Source organism: Dreissena polymorpha, chromosome 1 (genome assembly GCF_020536995.1).
Source record: "Dreissena polymorpha isolate Duluth1 chromosome 1, UMN_Dpol_1.0, whole genome shotgun sequence".
Taxonomy (NCBI): Eukaryota; Metazoa; Mollusca; class Bivalvia; order Myida; family Dreissenidae; genus Dreissena; species Dreissena polymorpha.
The window spans coordinates 132,045,774-132,069,806 of record NC_068355.1 but is presented as its reverse complement, the minus strand read 5'-3'; the positions used below and the strand labels follow the sequence as shown (position 1 = coordinate 132,069,806).

General features: G+C 38.1%; 1 protein-coding gene across 1 annotated transcript; it reads left to right on the top strand.

Annotated features, from left to right (window-relative positions):
- Window positions 1-2,841: 2,841 nt before the first annotated feature.
- Window positions 2,842-3,297, top strand: LOC127852167 (3'-5' ssDNA/RNA exonuclease TatD-like). Its single transcript, XM_052386052.1, has one exon. It carries the CDS (start codon window positions 2,842-2,844, stop codon window positions 3,295-3,297), a length of 456 nt encoding a protein of 151 aa, XP_052242012.1.
- Window positions 3,298-24,033: the final 20,736 nt, after the last annotated feature.

Sequence of the window (24,033 nt, the reverse complement as noted above, 5' to 3'; positions counted from 1 at the left end):
TCTCAAATGAAATGGGATCTGCATGTGCAACAGATAGCTGGAGCAATTAGAGCCTCAGTTAACAGGAGTACTGGTTTTACCCAAATATGCTCATGTTGGGCCGAGAAGTTAATACCCCAGCACAATTCATGTTTCCAAATGTGCATGATAAACATGAGGATTGTGAAACTTACGTGGCAGATTTGGTTAAAACCATGAAGGAAGCTCATGCGTCAGCTAGATCCACATTGGAGACTTCTCAGAAACGCATGAAACACTATTATGATCTACGGATCTTACAGCGCCCATATTCAGAAGGAGATGTAATATATCTTTTAGATACGGCAACTCTGAAGGGCAAGGCTCGTAAGTTATGTTCACCTTGGAAAGGCCCAGCGGTTATCGTTAAGAAGTTGTCGGCTTACCTGTATCAGGTACGCTTGCGCAATTCTGTATCGATAGTAAACCACGATAGGATGATGCCATGTAGAGATCGGAGTCTCCCAGAATGGATTGCCAAAATTAAAAGGGTAGAGACATCCGGAACTCCAGAACAAGAAAGTGAAGTGGATAATAAAGAGTACTGTGTTTGCAGGAAGCCGTATAGCGGTAGATTCATGATTCAGTGTGATTTCTGTGAGGAGTGGTATCATGGATCATGTGTCAATGTAACGGCGACAGAGGCGCTTGAAATAGATAAATACAAGTGCAGGGCCTGTAAACAAAAATGTTAAGATGCTAATTTAGAATTTCTGTTTCAGATTCTATCAGCAGATATGGCATCAGCTAAATCCACTAAAGATTTTCAGTTGGTAGCTGAAGACTACCTTAGTCGTGGTCAGGTGTATAGACCGGCAGGAGAGTTCATCAAGAAACTGGCATTGTGTTCAAGTTGTTGTGGGGGCAAAAAGGAAGTGGAGCGTATGTTGGGAGTGGTCAGCCGGATGGTAGCTCTGGTGAAATCTCAGTCAAACAAGCCTGGACGGCGGAACGTAAAGCCGCTTGGCTGAAGGAAGCTGCACAGACACTGGAGAAGTACCAGCTGGTCGACCGTGATTGGATAAGTTCTAACGTATGGAGGCTCGCAACATTACCTCCACCCAAACAACAGGAATATGATCCAACTAGGGGACAGAGGGACATCCGATACCCAACAGGATCAGACTTGTTACAGGCAGTTGGGGAGGATGAAGTCCTGGACTATGAGGATGTGGGTGAGGAAAAGTTGTTGGCCTCACCAGTAAAAAGTAACAGTTCAGGAAGTCCTCGTAGGTCACCTCGACTCCTGAAATCTGCCTCTCATACTCCTGAAATAAGGAAAGCTCCCACAAGTACGGAGGCCAAGCCCATGGAAGAGGAAACGGTGGTGACTTGTAGTCCGACCGCGGATCTCCCTACAGAGGTCCCGCCCATGGAAGTTGACGGCACGGTTGTGACTGGTAGTCCAACCAAGGACCTCACTTCTGAATTGCAGGACACAACAGCGGTGAGGGCTTGTAGCTCCGACCTGGATGTTTTAGGAATGTCAACTCTCCAGAAAGAGAAAGTGGCAAGTTCAGAAGGGGCTTCTAGCTCTTCTGAGGACCGGTCTCGAGTCCAGTCGGCGGGTGGGCGTCCGAAGACTTATAGTCGTCGCGATGTGGAGGAGCCCGTTCGCCATGTACCGATGAAGAACCCTGAGTACTCTGTAAGGACATCACTCCAGACAGGCGCAAGGTCAGATGGGGCTTATAGCTCTTCTGAGGATCGGCCTCATCGGATCCAGTGGGCGGACGCACGTCCGAAGATTTGTAGTCATCGTGATGTGGAGCCTGCTCGTACGGTAAAGATCAAGATCCCGGAGTACTCAGTGGGAAATTTGAAAAGGAATGTTCCGGTGGAAAGGGAGAAGAGTTGGTAATTTCCATGCCAGTGCTTAAAAGAGTTAAGACCTGCGATCTCCTTGCCCACGCCAAAGAGAAGGCTGAAGAGCGCCGGGAAGGGGAGAGGAAACGTAGGAATCGCAGGATGGAAAAGACATGCTGGGTGCCGGGTTGTAGGGAAATGGCGAAGTATTTAAAAGCTCATGCTTTTATTGACCACATCCCTTCCATATTCAGCGAAACGCTGGATCCTACTGATGAGCGAGTACTCAGGGGGAGGAGGAGTGCACTAAGTCAGGTTGGACGATGGCTTTTAGGAAAACCAGTCACGCTGGATAGGTTGGTGGCGTTTGTTGTGGTGTAGAAGATGCTGAGCACACTGGACAACACATCAATCTGTGAGCGGCAGGAGGCAGCTATGAAGGAGTTTTGTAAATTCCTTCATGAGCCTATTCCGGAAAAAGTTGCTTTGGTACCGTGTAACTCCGTGGGTGCGCTACTGCACTGGAAGGTATTGCTACTCCTTGCAGCTAGTTTATCAGAGGAAGAGAGGGCCTATTGGGTACTTAACTTCCAGGCCCCTGAGGTTGCACAGCCAGTTGCCGAGGCCATACCAATCCAGCCTAAGTATCCGGAAGCGTTTGACGCCCATTTCCACCTTGACAGGACACTGCACAGGTTACAGCTTTAGCAAGGGGGAATGAAGGACATGATGGATGCAGTTCCGGTAGAGGAGAGTAGGCGAACATCCCTTGTAGGGGGCGTCTCTATCTACTGTGACCCAGAAACCTACCCGACGGATCAGCACCTGCGTGATCTGCCGCAATACATCTCCGTTGGGGTGGGCATCCATCCACGTCATGCGCGTTATAGCGTTGTTCGGGTTAATCAGGCAGTGGGAAGGTTCCAGAACCTGTTAGCTAATCCTCGCGTGGCGGTTTTTGGGGAGGTTGGACTTGATCACTCAGAGCCCATGAAGTAATGGGCATATCAAGTCGAGATGTTGGAGAAGATGTTGCCGTTCTTGGAAGATAGACATCTGGTGATTCACTGCCATGGAATGGAGGGGGGTTGCGGTACAGAAGCGTTTCTCGTGCTCCTCCATGTCCTGACGAGGTATGTGCGGACGCATCATCCGATACATCTGCATTGTTTCACTGGCAACAGGTATGTCCAGGATCGGTGGCTAGAGAGGTTTCCAGGGATATACTTTGGGTTCACCAACAAGGTGAGGACATTCTCTCCGGACCAGATCGCGGCACTACAAAATGTTGAAGAAAGTCGCCTTCTCCTGGAGACGGATGCTCCTTATTTTCCAGCACCTGGATCCAGAGTATCGTCACCCAGCCAGATATCCACAGTGGCCGAGGCGGTGGCAGCACTTCGAGGAACTACTGTGGAACATGTGTTGGAAATCTCCGTGGCCAATGGAAAACATCTGTACCAGTGCCAGTAGAGGTCAGTCGGGCTTTTAGCTCACCGGTCCTCATCTAGCGGGTTCCAGCTGGGTTTATAACTCGCTGGGTACTTACGGCGTGAGGAATTAAGCCTTCTCCAAGAAAACACTTCATCTATTGGTTTCCAGCTGGGTTTATAACTCGCTGGGTACTTATCCAATCCAGTAAAGTAGAAGTCATTGGGTCTGTGGCTCATGACTGAAAAGCAACAAAATCCAAGCAGTTGCGACAAAGAAGACGGCCAGAAGTAGGGCTAAGAGCTCTAATTGGGGAAAATCCTGACCACGGACTAAGGTAGTGAAAAGCAGTACTTGTGAGAAACCCGCATCTGGTAGAGGGACCATCTCTGTGGAGCGACTTGTAGTTGCTGACCCCCTCATGCAGATAACCCCCAGTCTTGGTAAGGTCCTTTTTTCATAAAGTTGGGGGGAGTGTTGTTACGTATCCAGTACGGTACGGGCGGGTATGGTAAGTACGGGTTTTACCCTCACTCTTGCGGAAGTGGGGTATACAAATTGCTTTTCACGGTCTCTTTCTATCTAGACTAAGACGAGACAGGACGTGCTTGTGAGGACTAGTAAGTAATTCCATTCCCAGGCCCAATACAGTGTCATATTAAGATATCCACTAGGTTTACTTTATAATTGTAATTTGATAACGATTTGAACCTGGTATTTATTATTTTCATATCTCTATTTGTAGAGCATCGCCATGTAACGCCATGAATAAAAGATTTGAAACCGGCGCATCTCTCGAGTGTTGTAATTTAATAAATTGACGATCTCAAATCCCTTACATATTTTACTATGTGTCTTAAATTTGAGAGTCTTTTATCCGATATGTATATCTGAAAACTCGGATGAGTAACTAAATAGCTAGAAACATAGATCCAAGTAAATATGTAACACTTCAGCTCATCTGAGCAAGAAGTGCTCATGGTTAGCTATTGTCATCACCCTATTCCCGGCGTCGAGAGGTTTAAAACAATAAATAATGGTGGCTATTTATGTTTCCGTTAGGTCGAACACAATAAGTGTTTTGGGCTAGAAATAAACAATAAATAGTTTGGACACAACGCCTTTTGAGTTTTCTACATAACCAATAGATCGGACACGGATGTCAACGTTTGAGTTTCAGGTGTTCATACCGGTTCAAGTCGTTGCTAATAACAACTTTACTACATACAGCTGAACAGTTTGAATGTGATGTTTTGGAATCTCTTTGCAATAAACTAGCACCATTTAGAGTTTAAGCGTAACATATCATACACTTCTTAAACCTTGACCGACAGGCGAAATAAATACATGGTTGGTGCCGAGAGAACGTTTATAACGAATACATTGTCTCCATATCGGAATCAACCATGTATTCGATTTATCCGGCTTCATTTTAAAATAAGCCGTTAACACATTTGATCAAATACAAATAATTAAATGAAAAAACAAAATAATAATTCTGGTCCGGCCTCCTAAATGAAACTGTTCCTTTTAATACTTTCCCATTGAAAATACGAGTAGAAAAAAAGAAAAAAATCGAGCATGTTTATTGTTTGAAATTGAAAAAACTACAACTGAACATAAAATTGAATAAAATTGCATGCACATTCAGTTAAACGGAATCTGATATAAGTATACTACTGATGGTGATACAGTTCTAAAATATAACACGTAGGATATTGATACATAGCTAAAAATACAATACTTTTATACATACATTAAAATAAAGCAATTAGGTTCATGATACAGGCTGGTGATGCATATCTAACTAATAATACAATTGTAAGGTTGATGATATATATATTTAATCAATAGAGTGGTGTTTGTAGATTAATTCTAACACGTGCAATGTTTGGCCAGACAATGACATACATATCAGTGTGAGCTTGAAACTTACACATGGGTGTGGTGTGTAGAACTCATCAAGGTGCATCTAGATATGAAGTTTCAAAGTTGTAGGTGGAAGCAATTTGAATTTAGAGCAAAATGTCAAGGTGTCAGCACAGGAGACGGCGGACGGAGAGCTGGCTATGATAATACCTCGGGTTTCTCCGAAAACAGCCTAGCTAATAAAATGATGTTCAATAAGTGCCAAAGTATTTCACTTTTGTGGGTATCATGGATTGTCACAATATTTGTTTTAAAATCAGCTTTGTAACGTTCTGGTTAACAAGAGCTGTCTCCATCGGATGACATATGCCCCCGAAAAACGCTTTGATAGTTATACAAGACAGCTAAATAAAAGAACAAATTTTCAAAACCTAAATAACCCTTCAAGGTCATGGCAACAGCGGTCAAGATTTGTAGCATGGAAAGGCATTGTCCATATACACATGCATAGCAAATATGAAGGTTACATCATGAATTTTGGTGACAATCCGATGACAATTACAGGAGTAATTGAGCGGAAACGCATTTGTTTGATGATTCAATGGCCGTAACTCAGAAGTGCCTGGGTAAATTTGGTTGATTATCAAACTTAACCTAGATTTTATTGCCTTACGCATTTTTATGAATTTTGGTGAAGATTGGATGACAAATACTGAAGTTATTGAGTGGAAACGAGAAAAAACTCAATTTGTCGATGATTCAAGGGCCTTAACTCAGGAGTGTCTCTGTACATTGGGCTGATTATCGATCTTGGCCAAGATCTAATGACCTTACACATTTTCATGAAGTGTGGCGAAAATCCTATGACATTTGCTCGAGTTATTGAGTGGAAAGGAAAAAACCGCAATTTTTCAATAATTCAAGGGCCGTAACTCAGAAGTGTCTAGGCCAATTTGGCTTATAATCAAACTTGACCTAGATGAACTTGCCTTTCAAAATTGCTGGAGTTATTGAGCGGAAACGAGAAAAAAACAATTTTTCGATGATTCAAGGGTTGTAACTTTGGAGAGTCTGGGTCAATTTGGCCGATTATCAAACTTTAACCAGATGTTATTGCCTTACACATTTTCATGAAGTGTGGCCAAGAACCTATGACATCCTATGACATTTGCTCGAGTAATTGAGCGGAAACGAGAAAAACCACAACTTTACGATGACTCAAGGGCCTTAAATAAGGAGTGTCTGGGTAAATTTGGCCGATTATCGAATTTGCTCTAGATGTTATTGCCTTATTTCATGAAGTGTGGCAAAGATCCTATGACATTTGCTCGAGTTATTGAGCGGAAACGATAAAACCCCAATTTATCGATGATTCAAGGGTTGTAACTCAGGTGTGTCTGGGTCAATTTTGCCTATTATCAAACTTGACCTAGATGTTATTGCTTTACACATGTTAATGTAGTGCGTCGAAGATTCTATGACTTATGCTCGAGTTAATTAGCGGAAACGAGAACAAGAGGGCTATGATGGCCCTGCATCGCTCCACTGTTTTTTCTTTGCAAAAAAAACGTGTAATACGCATGGGTTGAAATGTACTCAAGCATGTGACTTTCTCTTTCTATCCCTCGTCCCACTGGGCGCTTAAAGTTGGAAGGATGAGCATTTTTATATATGGAAAAAGTTACTACTGTGTTAACTAAACAGACAAAAAAGCCCGGGAACTGTTGCACAGGTCCTTTGCTTATAACGTAGGTACATTTATCTCTCCAAAAGATATGGTCGTTCTTTCTTTTTCACATATTTTTAGATGCTGAAAATCAAATCTACGCATTTGATTTGAAACGGATTCACAAGACCCATAGGAATCAAAATTTCTTAACCCTTTACCAAACAACACATTTTGGACTTTCCCAATTTGAAAGAGGTTGCAGACGTCAATTGAATTAAAATGGAATATGAAGGAAATGATCAGGTAGGGTAGAACTAATTGTGATAAAAGGAGAAATTGCTTATCAACCCACACATCTCTAAGACCAACAAGCCTGAGAATATTATGATAATCTAAAGATTATTTCTGTATATTTATAAATGTATTTAATTAAGTAATACATTTGACTTCTATGATCAATTCATAACTTATATTAAGAAAATTATAAAATGGTCAGAAATATATATGGATTGTTGAGCAATTGACAATCATTTCAACAATTCATGATCAGTCACGATTCACAAATGGAACAATGAATCATTAGTTATTAAAAAGCAGCATATACGATAGTTAAGAACATTGCACTTCATTAATTTCAACACCTTCTCTTCGATACAAAGTTTGAGTTTACCGTGCAGTATCATATATTGACTTTCCTTGAAATAATTATGTTCATGGAAGCTGTGTTTTTAAAATCAATAATAAATTATTAAACTGGTTTTAACACTATAAAAAAGACATGAAATTAACATGTCATCCAAAATATTTTCATCCGGATATATGGTCACTTTCGACATATTTAAATAAAACCCGTTCTTACTTCAATGCCTTTGTAAGCAGTCACCATCTGACCTAAAATGGCACTAAATGACAAGGTTTTATCTCATGTTAACAAGATGTTGATGTTGTTGTTGGTCACAGCCAAACGGCCGCAGTAATCTCCACTGGTAAACGTCATATGTTCAGTTTTGTGACCCCCGGGGCCGGGTCAAATTTGAGCCCAGGGGAATAATTTGAACAAATTTGGTAGAGGACTATAAGATATCACTACATACCAAAATTAGTAGCCCTAAGCTCTATAATTAAGAACAAGAAGATTTTAAAAGTTTTCACAAAAAAGGCCTTATTTAAGCATATGTTCATTTTTGTGACCCCTGGGGCAAGGTCAAATTTGTTCCTAGGGGCATAATTTGAACAAACTAAGTAGAGAACAATTAGATGTCACTACCTACCGAATTTGGTAGAAATAGGCCCAATGGTTATGGACAAGAAGATTTTTATAGTTTGCACAAAATGGGCCCGATAAAGCATATGTTTAATTTTGTGACCCCTGGGGAACGGTCAAATTTGATCCAAGGGGCTTAATTTGAACAAACTTGGTAGAGGACTATAAGATGTCATTACATACCAAATTTGGTAGCCCTATGCCATACGGTTATGGACAAGAAGATTTTTAAAGTTTGCACAAAATAGGCCTTATATAAGCAAATTTTCATTTTTTTGACCCCCAGGGCAGGGTCAAATTTAACCCCAGGGGCATAATTTGAACAATCTTGGTAGAGGACTATTAGATGTCACTACATACCAAATTTGGTAGCCCTAGGCCCAATGGTTATGGACGAGAAGATTTAAAAATTTTCACAAAATAGGCCTTACATAAGCAAATTTTCAATTTTTTGACCCCCCCGGGCAGGGTCAAATTTGACCCCAGGGGCATAATTTGAACAAACTTGGTAGAGGACTATAAGATGTCACTACATACCAAATTTGGTAGCCTTTGGCCCAATGGTAATTGACAAGGAGATTTTTAAAGTTTTCACAAAATAGGCCTTATATAAGCAAATGTCAATATTTTGACCCCCCGGGGCAGGGTCAAATTCGACCCCAGGGGCATAATTTGAACAAACTTGATATAGGACTATAAGATGTCACTACATACAAAATTTGGTAGCCCTTGGCCCAATGGTTATGGACAAGAAGATTTTAAAAGTTTGCACAAAATAGGCCTTATATAAGCAAATTTTCAATTTTTTAAACCCCCGGGGCAGGGTCATATTTGACCCCAGGGGCATAATTTGAACAAACTTGGTAGAAGACTATTAGATGTCACTACATACCAAATTTGGTAGCCCTAGGCCCAATGGTTATGGACGAGAAGATTTTAAAGTTTTCACAAAATAGGCCTTATATAAGCAAATTTTCAAATTTTTAACCCCCCGGGGCAGGGTCAAATTTAATCCCAGGGGCATAATTTGAACAAACTTGGTAGAGAGCTATAAGATGTCACTACATGGCAAATTTGGTAGCCCTAGACCCAATGGTAATGGACAAGAAGTTTTTTAAAGTTTGCAGAAAATAGGCCTTACATAAGCAAATTTTCAATTTTTTAACCCCCCGGGGCAGGGTCAAATTTGATCCCAGGAGCATAATTTGAACAAACATGGTAGAAGACAATAAGAGGTCACTATATACCAAATTTGGTAGCCCTATGCCATACGGTTATGGACAAGAAGATTTTTAAAGTTTGCACAAATAGTCCTTATATAAGCACATTTTCAATGTTTTGACCCCCCGGGGCAGGGTCAAATTTAATCCCAGGGGCATGATTTGAACAAACTTGGTAGAGGACTATAGGATGTCACTACATAGCAAATGTGGTAGCCCTAGGCACAATGGTTACGGACAAGAAGATTTTTAAAGTTTGCACAAAATAGGCCTTATATAAGCAAATTTTCAATTTTTGGACCCCCCGGGGCAGGGTCAAATTTGACCCCAGGGGCATAATTTGAACAAACTTGGTAGAGGACTATAAGATGTCAATACATACCAAATTTGGATGCCCTAGGCCTAATGGTTATGGACAAGAAGATTTATAAACGTTTGCACAAAATAGGCCTTATATAAGCAAATTTTCAATTTTTTGAATCCCCCAGGGACATAATTTGAACAAATTTGAAAGAGGTTCACCACAGGAACATTCCTGAGAAATTTCATCAGATTTGGACCAGTAGTTAAGGAGAAGAAGATGTTTAAAGAAAAAGTTAACACACGGACGCACGCACGCACGGACGCACGCACGCACACACGACGGACACAGGACAATGACATAAGCCCCGCTGGCCTTTGGCCAGTGGAGCTAAAAACCCAATTTTACGATGATTCAAGGGCTGTTACTCCTAAGAGTCTGGGTCAATTTGGCCAATTATCGGACTTGACCTAGATGTTATTGTCTTACAAATTTTAATGAAGTGTGGCGAAGATCCTTTGACATTTGCTTGAGTTATTGAGCGGAAACGAGAAAAAACAACAATTTTACGATGATTCAAGGGCCGTAACTAAAGAGTGTCTGGGTCAATTTGGCCGATTATCGAACTTGACCCATATGTTATTGCCTCACACATTTTCATGAAGTGTGGCCAAGATCCTGTGACATTTGTTCGAGTTATTGAGCGAAAACGAGAAAAACCACATTTTTACGATGATTCAAGGACCGTTACTAAGGAGTGTCTGGGTCAATTTGGCCGATTATCGAATTTGGCCTAGATGTTAATGCCTTACACATTTCCATGAAGTTTGGCAAAGATCATATGACATTTGTTCGAGTTATTTAGCGGAAACGAAAAAAAAAAACACACCAATTGATCGATGATTCAAGGGTTGTAACTTAGGAGTGTCTGGGTCAATTTGGCATTTTATCAAACTTCACCTAGATATTATTGCCTTACACATTTTAGTGTAGTGTGTCGAAGATCCTATGACATTTGCTCGAGTAATTGAGCGGAAGAGATAAAAACCAATTTTACGATGATTCAAGGGCCGTTACTCAAAAGAGTCTGGGTCAAGTTGGCCAATTATTGAAATTGACCTAGATGCCATTGTCTTACAAATTTTTATGAAGTGTGGCGAAGATTCTATGACATTTGCTCGAGTTATTGAGCGGAAACGAGAAAAAGATCTGTCAGAGGACAGCGCGCACGACTATTCGAGTGCTTGACAGTATAACGTAAGCCATCATAGAGATGGGGGTATAATGTGGTTGTTTGGTCATTTAATAGATGATCTTTCAAAAAAATGAATTTTTTTTTTGGGGGGGGGGATTCTGGGGTGAGGCGTGGGGGATGGTTTGGGTGGAGTCCATTGTGGTATGTCAGGTAAGTGTTGTTTTGTCAAAGTATGAATCAAATGTGATAATAAATATACAAGTTATGGCAATTTACGCAAAAATTATTAATTTGACCTTGAGAGTCATGGTCATTCAACGGTCAAGGTCAAACTCAACTTGCCAGGTACAGTAACATCATGATAGCAAGAAAGTATTCGAAGTTTGAAAGCAATAGCCTTGATACTTTAGAAGTAAAGTGGATCCAAACACAAAAATTCACAAAATATTCAAAGTTACAAAGACAAAAAATGGCCATAATTCCGTTAAAAAGCCAACCAGAGTTATGCAACTTGCCCTGTACAGTCCGCTTACGATAGTTAGCGAGTTTCCAAAGTCTAAAAAGCAATGGCTATGATACTTTAGGAGTAAAATGAACCAAAACACAAAACTTTACCAAATGTTCAGTTATCCAAGTATAAAAGGGGCCATAATTCTGTCAAAATGCTTGATACAGTTATCTGCTCTTGTTTATAGATTGGGGTCATGTTGGTAAAGAAGTATGCAAAATATGAAATCAATATGTAAAAGAACATATGAAATATTTAAGGTGGTACGCAAACTTTAACATAGATTTATCAATAATATGCATATTCTAAGTGAAACAAGAAATGTGTTTGTCAGAAACACTATGTCTCCTTCTGCGCCGCTTTGACTTTATTTTTTTGACCTTCGACCTTGAAGGATGACCTTGACGTTCCACCACTCAAAATGTGCAGCTCCATGAGATACACATGCATGCCAAATATGAAATTGCTATCTTCAATATTGCAAAAGTTATGGCAAATGTTAAAGTTTGACCAAACCAACAGACAGACAGACAAACAGACCAACAGACAGGGCAAAAACAATATGTTCCCCACTATAGTGGTGGGGGACATAAAAAGGGCCATAATTCTTACAAAATGTTTGATACAGTTGTCTGCTCTTGTTTATAGGTTAGGATCATGTTGGTCAACAAGTATGCAAAATATGAAAGCAATAGGAATGGGACATGGGAAAATATAGGAAATATTTGGGGTAGTACGCAAACTTAATCATTTGCACGCTAACGCTAACGGGAACGCCGACGCCGGGTGGAGTAGGATAGCTTCACTATATATATTTCATATATAATAGTCGAGCTAAAAAAAGCAAATTTACGATGATTTAAGGGCAAAAACTAAGGAATGTTTGGGTCAATTGGGGTGATTATTGAACTTGACCTAGATGTTATTGCATTACACATTTTCATGAAGTTTGGTGAAGATCTGATGAAAATTGCTTGGCTTATTGAGCGGAAAATAATCCGGACTGACGGACGGACTAACTAACTTACTAACTAACGGACGTTGCGATTTTAATATGCCCCCAGAACCTAAAAAGGCAAACACAGATTTATTACAAAGACATCTTTCATTTAGCCTAATTTTGGGCTGGTCACCATTACAAATGTCACAATATACGTGGTGTTGCACCAATTTATTTGTCCAAGTCCGTCTGTGGATTTTTGGACATTTTAAATGTAATTGACTGCAAACGCACAGAAGAATGCATTCAACAAGACTAAGTTGATGCATAATCTACAGAGTATAAGCTTGCTTGAATAATCGTATGTCATATTCTGGTAATACCTGCCGCGGACTCAAAGACTGCGAGATATCCCCAAGGAGCCGTCCAAAAAGCATGTCACGTTATTTTTGACCATTTTAACTCCCTCATCACAAACTGTTACAAATCTCGGACACGCCCTTCCCTAAAGTACATCACACTTTCCAACATTTTGTTTAAATTTACAACTAATTTAAATTTAATCTAAACCACACTTCATTATTTTACTAAATTTAAGTATAAATTTCCCAGTTAAAATAATTTCAGTATAGTAAAATGTGTTTAATAGTAAAATAGTTAATTGTCAACAGGTGCCACAGTTATTCATTGAAGCAGTCATTAAATCATAATTGACTTTAAAAACAATAATTGAAAACATAGATTTTACAATTGTTGTATAAGACACATCTGTTCATTTATGTGGTGCTTTTTCATTTACAATACACAAGTCAAGTTTTAGGCAATATTTACACAGGATAAGAAGTAGAAGAAGCGAAACTTGATAATAAGATTAAATTTTATAAATATTTCCTCGCAATCATCAAAATTGTGTATTATAACGATTGTTATAGCGTACTAGTGCTCCTGGCGAGAGAAATCGTGAACAACACATACATAATTTTGACCGAGTCACAATTGAGCACATTTGGGAAGAGTGTGTTAAGTGTGCTTGTTTTATTGTGCTGCGCGAACTTAGACGAATTGTTGATATAGTTTCTGTGTGGTAAAATTGAAAAGACAAAAGTATACTAGTAATTCAATATTTAGATTAAGCTTTTTTCTGTAACTGAATATAATCATCGCCTCTGTGTATTTTTGTATATGATTCTCATCTTTTAACATTTTTTCAGCCATTAATTAACCTTCTATTTAGAAGGAGTGTTGTATCTGAAGAGAATGTTTGAGCAGGCTTAATGTTTGTCGCTCCAATGTTTGAATGTAAGTAAAGCTCCTTTTTGCGCAAGAACGTCCCTGAAAGTACTGATCATTTTAATTTAACAATAAATGGTGCGGTCTAAAATAATACTCATGAACATAGTTCAAGTTGTCTACATCATGTGAACCTGAACATTTATGTTGACTTGTAAAGTGTCCATATAGCTCTTTAGCTTTTTATAACGTGTCGCTTTTATGGTTCTTTATACGAGTTTGCTCACTCGAATTTGTCAACAATCTAACAAACCACAAGCAAAACTTATTTTGTAAAAAAAATCCATTCTTGGTGGACATATATGATACGATTTAAAGGAAAATCAATGCCTTTATTTTTCTAACAATAAATGGTTTTTAGAGTATACCACTCTCTAATGGCCACATAATCATATCTTAATATGAATAAATGTACATGTAAACGTAAATAAAGGTCGTACTTATTTCACATTCACTTTTAAAAGTTGATCGTCTAATAGTAGTCCACACATCCTATAGATTAAATTTATCTGGATTTGATATTGATGTGTTACTTTCCATATTATACTCGTCCATTTAATGCGTAGGATAATACCGTTTCTATGTCATCTTTCACACGTTCTGGCATAATCAGGAAACTTTCGTCCGAAAGATACATTTCTTTTTCCTTAAAGTCCTCTTTTATTTTTTTCAGACAATCTGCATAGACATCTGTAGAATGACCACAATAAAAATACGCTAGCCTCAGTGTTCTTAATCTTTCGTTTAGTGAACAAAAACAGAATTGACCACGGATTGCATACTTGGGGAGGTTACGTCCTAAAATGCTTATAAAATATACTGTATCTTGCTCGAACATGTCCAATTTCTCAAAGCCAAGATCTGTAATCTGCCTTTTATTTTCCTCTGATATATTAAGAGCCTTAAGGGCATCTTTTCGTGTCTGTAACTTCACTTCTGATAATATTTGCACACATAAGTTTGTTGATTTTATTAGTCCGAGCGGTTCCATGCGTTTCACGAACTTAAAGAAATCAACTGTTGTGTCAATATGTAACCCAAATCCATTCAGTTGTTTACATGCAGTTAAGTGGTTCTTAAGTTGTCTCCAGATGACCTCGTCGCTCTCTATCTTTAGCTTCATTACTTGATATTCCGAGGCCAGTTGTGCCATGGAAATCGCAAATCGAGCTGAACAATCAAAACTGCAATTTTATTTACAGTAAGTTTTATTTGTGTTAAGTATTTACGTTTAAAGTAGCCATATTTGTTATTTTCATATCGTTTTATCATGATGTGATGAAAAGAATAAAGGCATTTGCATTGAACACTTAAAAAATATTTTAATAAAATTATTTTATAAAGAAAACATGCAATACACATACAATGTAATAAAATGTTTCATTAATAATGCTTGTGCAATTTTCTTTGCTTCCTCAAACAATCTATAAATCGAACTAGTACATTGAATTTTCGTAATGTGATTCACAAAAATAAGTAATACTAGAAATGGCGCGGCCGCGGCCGACGCGTATCCCCATGCCCCAACTTTTGACCCAGAGGTCATATCAAAATTCAAAATAGTGCACTGTCGCACATATGCTCATAGCTACCATGTGTTTCAAGGTTCTAGTGCTAATAGTGTAGGAGATAACCACATAATGCCCAAGCTCCAATTCGGAGTGAGAGTATAATAATCTTGGAATCATATAGATCAAGTTAAAACTCTACCCATATTTTGCAGAGCTTGGCAGTCTGGCTCTAGATCATCATCAATTTATTATTCTAACTTTTCCATTAATAACCCATCTTTATCTTATGTTAAAACGATAACAAATCAATACTGATCATCTATTAGAAATTCCCAATATAAAAATGTACACGTTCTTTCAAAGTTGTTACCAAATACTGCATTTAAACTTTATTATAATTTACATCGCTTTATTGAAGGTTAATAATCAAGAAACCAGTTGTCACTTTGTAAATAATAATATGGACCAATGTGTTCTTATTATGGAGTATCAACTGAAGTTTATGTATCTAAGTACTTTAACCAAGCAATTGAATTGAAACTGTGCACATACGACAGAAGCATAAAATGTTTTAAGCGTGAGGAGCATTTGTGAAGCGATTGATTGCAAATTGAAATAGCCGTGAAGTGTAAATGTGCAAGCCAATAATGTTTATGCACAGTCATCCACATTATCATGAATACATTCCTTCCAAATAACCATGGGCACTGCTGATATGCCTGTGAAAAAGCAATGCAAGGTATTTTAGAGACACATTTGACAAAGCTCTAGTTTTATGTCATTTTGCGAAATGATTTCACCCAATAGGTTTCATACTACATGTATATATTTGTTATACAGTTTATAATTGTACCTTAACATTCATACTTCTGTAAAAGTTTATAAAACATATAAAAAAAAAATTTGTGCAGAAAATCTTAACTGTATGAAAAGAATAAGGCTTTAACTGCAAAATGAACTTAGTATGCATTATACTTTATTAGGTTACAAAATTATGTTCTATAGAGTAGACACTCAAACCAATGATTTGAACAACCACTACTAACTGAATATATATGTTATTTCCAATGGCCTCCATTTATTTCTTAAAATTCATCTGGCCAAAATTACAGATCCTAATTATACCATTATTCATGTAAGACATTTATTTCACCACTACAATTATTGTGATAGTAAATTACACATGAAATTATCAATGAATGTTTTCTAGCCTAATACCATAACTATCTTGTCAATAAGTTTTTTCTACAATCTTCACCGCAACTGTGAATAATATAACACACAACCATCATTATCAATGAGCTTTTCTTACAATACACAATAATGAATATGTGTTTACCTCATCATAAAAGAGATAATTCAGTGTCACATTACCTGTTAAAGGTTCCCTTTTATCAGGGTATATCCAACTCAAAAAGTGTAGGAACGGTCCAAGCTTTTTTCCTGGCAGGGGGATTTCTTTCAGATTCTTTTCTTTAAAATCACTCTCAAACATTGCCTGAAACACAGGAGAGACCAGCGAAAGGACGACCTTAATGACAGGGATTGGAACATCTTCGACTACCAAAACCACATCAGCTTGGCCACTTTCTCCACCAAACGTGTTTACATCTGTTTCCGCCTCTGCCTGCTTAGCCTACATATAGAAATAATCAGAAAGGATTCTTTTTCACATAAAAACAAGGATACCAAATCAATATACCATGTTTATTTTCTCTAGATGCACCACATATGTAAAGATACATCAAACAACAAAGATATTTATTGCATAAGGTAATTTACCTCAGGTAAATTGTTTCAAATCTGGCTACTTGGATAGTTAATAATAACAGTGATTGTTGACCAAACCTCTTAGTTTTAACAAAAGATCCGCGGTCAGAGACAGATGCCCTTGCAATCAGGGCCTTGACACCCATCACTCAATCCTTTGATAATGTATCGAATGGAAACCAATTTAACACTTAATGTCACAGTGACCTTGACCTTTGACCTATTTACCCCAATTTCAATAGGGGTCATTTACTGTCCAAGACCAACGCACATGTGAAGTTTCATGCCAATTGGTCAATTTCTTTGACGAGTTATTGATCAGAAACGATTTTCACACTTATTGTGACATTGACCTTTGACCTAGTTAACCCAATTTTTAAATAGGGGTCATCTTCTGCCCAAGACCAATGTTCATATGTATCAAGCCAATTGGTCAATTAATTGACAAGTTATTGATCTGATCCGATTTATTTTCACACTTATTGTGACAGTGACCTTGACCTTTGACCTTGTGACCCCAATTTTCCAATAGGGGTCATCTACTGTCCAAGGCCAATGAACATGGGAAGTTTCAAGCCAATCCATAAATTCATTGACTAGTTATTAATTGGAAACCATTTATTTTCACACTTATTGTGACAGTGACCTTGACCTTTGACCTACTGAATCCCATTTTGATAGGGTTCGTCCATTGTCCAAGGCGTATTCAAATGTGAATTATCAAGCCAATCGGTCATGTCTTTGATGAGTATTGATCAGAAATGATTTCCACACACATTGATACAGGGACCTTGACCTTTGACCTATTGACCCCAATTTCAATAGGGGTCATCTACTGTCCAAGGCCATTGCACATGTGAAGTATCAAGACAATCGGTTAATTTCTTGACTAGTTACTGATCGGAAACTAACTTGTCCACCGACAGACAGTCATCAAGCAAAACAATATACCCTCTCTTCTTCGAAGGGGATCATAAAAATGAAACAAATCATCATATTTAAGTTTTTTTAAATAAATAAAAAATGTGCATATTTTCATGGAAGCATTTAAAACAAAATTAGAATGGATCTTTAGTAAGAAATAGTTGTGGTAGTAAAGGAAGGCTTTGTTTTGTATATATTGTCAGGTGTGAATTTCTAATTATACACCAAGCTTCCAGCTTTAGTATCATTTATTTGTTCATCAAAAAATAACAATTAAGTTTTTTCTGAATGATCAACATCTAACTAGTACCGGTAAGTAGTTTATTGGTTACAACATTAAAATGCATTGATTGCTTTTAAATTTTTCTTGTAATGTCATGAAATCAATTTTTGGCCTGGGGCGCAGCCCTAAGGCCATAGCAATGATACACATTTCTGAGACAGTCAGAAATGGCTGGCTGCCAAAACCCAAGAATGAATGAATTCCCAAAAGTCTGATTTACCACTTTGCGGTAATTCATGCGCGATCAAAGAAGTTCTTCGCAGATCTCAATAACCCGCCTTGTAAAAACAGAACATCACTATATAACATGACAGTGTCGTAAAATGTGTAAAAAAATATTATTGAAGCAAAATTGTTAAGCACTGGCTTCGACATAGTTTTTTACTATTGTTTGCATATTTATGCGAGAATAAGTTCTTCTCTTGACGGTCTAGGCCGAAAAGATACGAGTGTCTACGGAGACAGTAAGGCGATTTTTTTTCTGATACATTTTTTGAAGACATTACATTTGGTATTTATAAACATATTTAAAGATAAGATATTGACACTAAAAAAAGGCATTTCTTCAAGATACAAAGGGCCATTACTACGTTATGAACAGACGATATACAATGCCATTCGGCGTGCATCATCCTCTTATCCATATATATACTCATACAAAGTTTCAATGAAATCAGCCAAAGCACTTCCAAGATATGGCTCCGGACACACAAAAAAAGCATTTTTCAAGATACAAAGGGCCATTACTCTGTTATTAACAGATGGTGTACTATGCCATTTAGCATGCATCATCCTTTTATCCATATATATATAATCATACCAAGTTTCAATGAAAACAGCCAAAGCACTTCCAAGATATGGTTACGGACGGATGGACGGACGGAAAGACGGACGGGTGGAAAACGCCAAAACAATATCCCTCCGCCTATGGCAGGGGATAGAAAAACAACAACAAATATCCATGATCATTCTCGGAAATATACGAAGTTACCGGATGTGATATTTCACTGAGCAGATCGAGCGCACAAAATGAGCGCGAAAAGTTCTACGTGAGACAACGTACACAATCTGTACACCGTTCTTTATCAGGGTAAAGGCCCAGTCTCACTATGATGCCGGCGGAGCCCCTTGCGTGATCCGGGATCTACCGGGATGAACCGGGGCTCTACCGGGATGAACCAGGTCTCCATCGGGGGCGACCGGGATGAACTGGGGAAAACTGGGGCTCCACCGGGAAAGTATTAAAATGTTTAATACCTACGGGATGAACCGTGAGTCACCGGGAAGGACCGGTAATTACCAGCGCGGCACCGGGAACAACCGGGACAGCACCGGGAACAACCGGGACGGCACCGTAGCTCCACCTGGGCCCATACAGACCCGGCAGAGCTACGGCAACGCCCTGGTGAATGCCGTTAGAGTCCCAGTATAGCTATGGTATATAAGAAAACAGGCGCACTGCCGGAACGCCACCGGCATTCACCGGGGCTCCGCCGAGGCATTACCGGCAACGACCGGGATAAAACCGGGGCGTTGCCGTAGCTCTGCCGGGGTCTGATGCCGGTATAGACACTGTGAGTGTCGGCGGTGTAATGGTAGGCCATACCATCTGTCGGCTTTCACCGGGGCATTACCGGCGACAACCGGGGCTATGCCGGATTTCACCGCGGCACTACCGGCAACAACCGGGGCTCTGCCGGGGCTTCACTGGGATTAACCGTAGCCAGTCTGGGTTGACCGGGACTCTGCCGGGCTGTTGACCAGCTTCAACCAGGGCGGCACCTGGAAATAGTGTGACTGCGTTAAAAATTTCTACGAATCATCACAGTCCTCGCCGGATGACCGGCGTTAGCAAACCGGGATGGACCGGGGCTCTACCTTCAAAAGTGAGACTTGGGCTTAAGTGGATTCTCTTTTGTATAAACATTACAAAGGAAGTATGAGTGTTTTCCTGATCCCTTAATTATGTAATAGAAAGCTAATTTAGGCTATTGAAAGTGATTTATTGACGCCAACAAAAAGAGTTTTTTGCGGCCATGTTGTTGTTGTTGTATATCTTCACCGCCTATGTAGACGAACCTCTACCAGATCTGTAGAGTTGAACAAAACGTTGTCGATCCCACAACCAGTATCGTGTTGTCCTCCAGCGACACTGTAGTATATACACAACTATTGTCTTGTCTTACAGTCTCTAAGCTTTTGCACTCAACCGCTAGGGTCAATCCGTATAAATTCGGACAAAGGGAGAAATTCTGACAAACATCGCAAATTCATTTTACGTCACACTAAACCTAGCCCCAGGCCTTCAGCGCCTACAGCGCTTTGATTATTGAAGGGGCCTTTTCAAATTTGGTTGACTGTAACAAGAGATGTGTCTGTCAGAAACACAATGCCCCTATTTCGCCGCTTTACAGCCATAAATTTGACCTTTGACCTTGAAGAATGACCTTGACATTTCACCACTCAAAATGTGCAGATCTATGAGATACACCAGGCCTTTTTTTTACCTATCTCACGGGTCCGATAGTCGGACCCATTTCCAATGACAAATATGGATGTTTTTTCCCAAATTAAAAAAAAATATTCCTAATTTCCGACAGAAATACTCGAAGCCGAAAAATGCGTTTCCCGGTAGGTACCGTGTTTTAAATAATCGGGCGCCGTGTTTTAGCGTGCCAAAGGGAATTCCGCGTAGAACGTCATCGTATCGAATGTTCAACAATGTAATTTTGCGATCTTGCCACTTCAGAAAAAATAGCGGCCGCTTGTGTCTATGCATTTCTTAAGACACATTTATGGTCATTTTCGGTCAGAATTAGCTTTTAATGTAACCGGTTTCCCTTCGTAAATACTGTTTACAACCAAAACACCTTTATGCAAGACACATTTTTATTTACATTCTCTGTTGTTCCATATAAACACAAGTTAAACATAATCACTGTTTTATAAATACTTTGAATACTTAATTTAATGAAATAATCTAAACTTATTTGACAAGTCCTAATAAAATGAATTTAGCTTTCTAATTATTGAAAACAATTGCCTATTAAGAGGGGAGCCGGAGGGGATGGTTCCGTTCTCGACTTAGGTAAAAGTTACCTTGGGTGTCTCTTGAACTCGGCGATCAATTTCAAAAATCCAAAGCCTTATATACCCAATTGGCAGAGACAGGCATAGGAATCTCATGCACAAAAAGGCGGCAACTGCCTAATGTTAGAGGGACCATACAAAAGTAATCTATACATTGAATAGATATTTAAATTATCCAATACAGACTAAAAGGGTTTATAGCTTATAGTAAAGTTTAACTCTAGTTGTGAAACAGCCCTCCTGTGTATTAAATAAAATGCATGAGTGATTCAACATGTACACAGGCTTAGACAACCTTAGTTCAATAACTGGGAACAATTTCAGAATAAGATCTATAATGTATAACAATGGTAGGCTGATAATAGAATGTTAATCTAAATAGTAAAGACTAGATTTAATACTAAATTGTACATGACTGTAAAGTAAAAATCATTCCTGCTACACTTCCCCTACCTTAAGACTAAAATTAATTTATTAATGTTATCAATACCAAAGAAAGCAGGAATATAAATGAAGAAAAAAAATGTCGCTTGAAAAAATACAGATAATAACATAACAAAAGTGGGTTTACTTATGAATTTAAAAGAAAGCTTTAAGTTTTTCTTGCTTAATATCATTATAACAATTGTATTTCCAGTAAAATATTATAAACATTTTTAACATCAATATCACACAAGTATTTCCAGTAAAATATCATTAATATTTTTAACACATTTTTAACAATTTAGATATAACTATTTCATGAAAAATCCATTAATTTTTTAAAATCAATATTTCAAAACTGTTCACTTTTCATTATTCCCACTGATGTTTTAATCCGTCTTCCAAACTTCTTAGTACACAAGGAGCATTGGAAAATAGTCACATTTGAATTGTGCTTCATGGCCCAGTGCCTCTGGTATGAACTGTGACCGTTGTACGGGCCGGCATCGCACGAATTACACTTCGTTGGTGTCATAGGCCAGTTTGGTCTTTCTTCATGATTGAAGAGCGAAACTTCCTCTTCAACCCCGTCTAGAATATATAGCGACATTGCAAATCTGTAAATATATAAGAATTATTTAAATACATTATGTTAAAACATAAACTTTATTCTCTGATAAACCCGAATTATCTCTCAGTCTGGGAGCATGTAAACCTCTGAGCTGGCTCCCATCGTAGAATAAATTCTAGGCAAAACTTTGGTAATATTATTAAAAAGAGATAGCCATCCCTTTATAAAACACATAAGCACGACCTGTCCCTTATAAGAAGCGTTTATCGGAGTGTAAAGGTTAGAGTGCTAACTTAAGTTCAAGTTTTAAAATGATAAATATAATAAGCATCCCAAAATATCTTTACAGAATATAAAGTTTATATGAACATAATTAATGGAAGAGTAAAGCTATTAGGTTTCCTAAGCTGGACAATTGTTAATATTCAGGATAATTTCCATAGTTGGACCTTAAAGTCCTAGGCATGTTAGAGAAATGTACTCTCGGGTTTAAAAGGAAATAATATCCTTCTATCAATCCAAGTATATTCCATTCTTAACAAATCAAAGTCCGTACCACACAGCACCACAAAACCATAAAATATGTTGATAGAAACACCATATTAAGTTTCCCTAAATGTTATATGTGATTACAACATTTGTTAATGTTAAATATTTTTAATACTGTTTGAAATGACCTCAATATAATTTCATTTTACCATTCTATACACTATGCCATTCTAAATGATATGTAGGACTTGTCAAACTTGTAAATGTTATTTTTTTTTAAAAACTTTTCTTGTAAAAGAAACGTGTTTTCTAAAACTTCTAAATATGTCTTGCATATTTTTTCTGATGTCTTAACTTGTACAAGTGTTATTCTCCTGTACAAATTTGTAGCCAATTAACAACTACATAACTACCAACAAAATATGTAGGAGATACTTTATATTATCCCTAACATAAACATTTTACGAAAATCAACAACACTGCAACTTTAAATCTGTGAACCAATGAATCCATTTAGGTTAACAGATACAATGTCAAAACTATCTACTAGCAAATAGTCGAGAAATAACTAATACAAATACGAAGTGCAATTTACAAGCTACTACCTTTATACCGTAATTATAATAAGGTCAATGTTATTTATATAACCTTTAAACCCCTACAATGAAATAACTACATCTACAACAAGTTATCGGTGTAACATTCTAACTTTAGATGCAATTACAAGCTACAATATATAGACTATGTACATATAGACCACGAAATGCAACTTATTGTCAACCAAATCATTTTTAAATCAATACAAAAAAATGTTTCACCAATCAAACTGACATGTATCAACAGATGAACAAGTCTGAAATATATAATTAATGTCTCCTTGTATAAACAAGAAATATCTCTCCTTGTATAAACAAGAAATATGCCATCATTATTTCTAATTAACTTAGAAATTTAAAGACAATCTAATAATCACATTATATACACCATTTTTTTATATACACTATTTGTTAAACTAAGGAAAGCTATTTACTTTAGGCTTAATTTTCTGAAACTAGGGAGAAAATATTTTCTTTGGCTTAACTTTTCTCCCTGCTCTGGTAATATAAGGATTTTCTATCCTTTCATCATCATCAACTGTCTGTGTATCTGATTCTAGAATCTCCATAGAATCATCAGGATGTACCTCCTCCTCATTTTCCACAGAACTTAACTCCATATCATGGGGTGGACTTGGAGAAAGACAAGGTTTTAATTGATCTACATGGACCACCAGTATTTTCTTGGAATGGACATGTTGAATCTGATAGGTGACATCAGTTACCTTTCTCAATACTTGATATGGCCCTACCCACCCTAAACCTAATTTTACTTTTGCATTTGGTGGATACCAGCGCCATACCATGTCATTTTCTTGAAATGTTCTGGGTTTTATATATGGTATATGCTTTATTTTGTCTTTCA

Coding starts and splice junctions, on each gene's coding strand:
- LOC127852167 (XM_052386052.1), top strand. CDS start 2,842: ATGTTGGAGAAGATGTTGCCGTTCTTGGAAGATAGACATCTGGTGATT.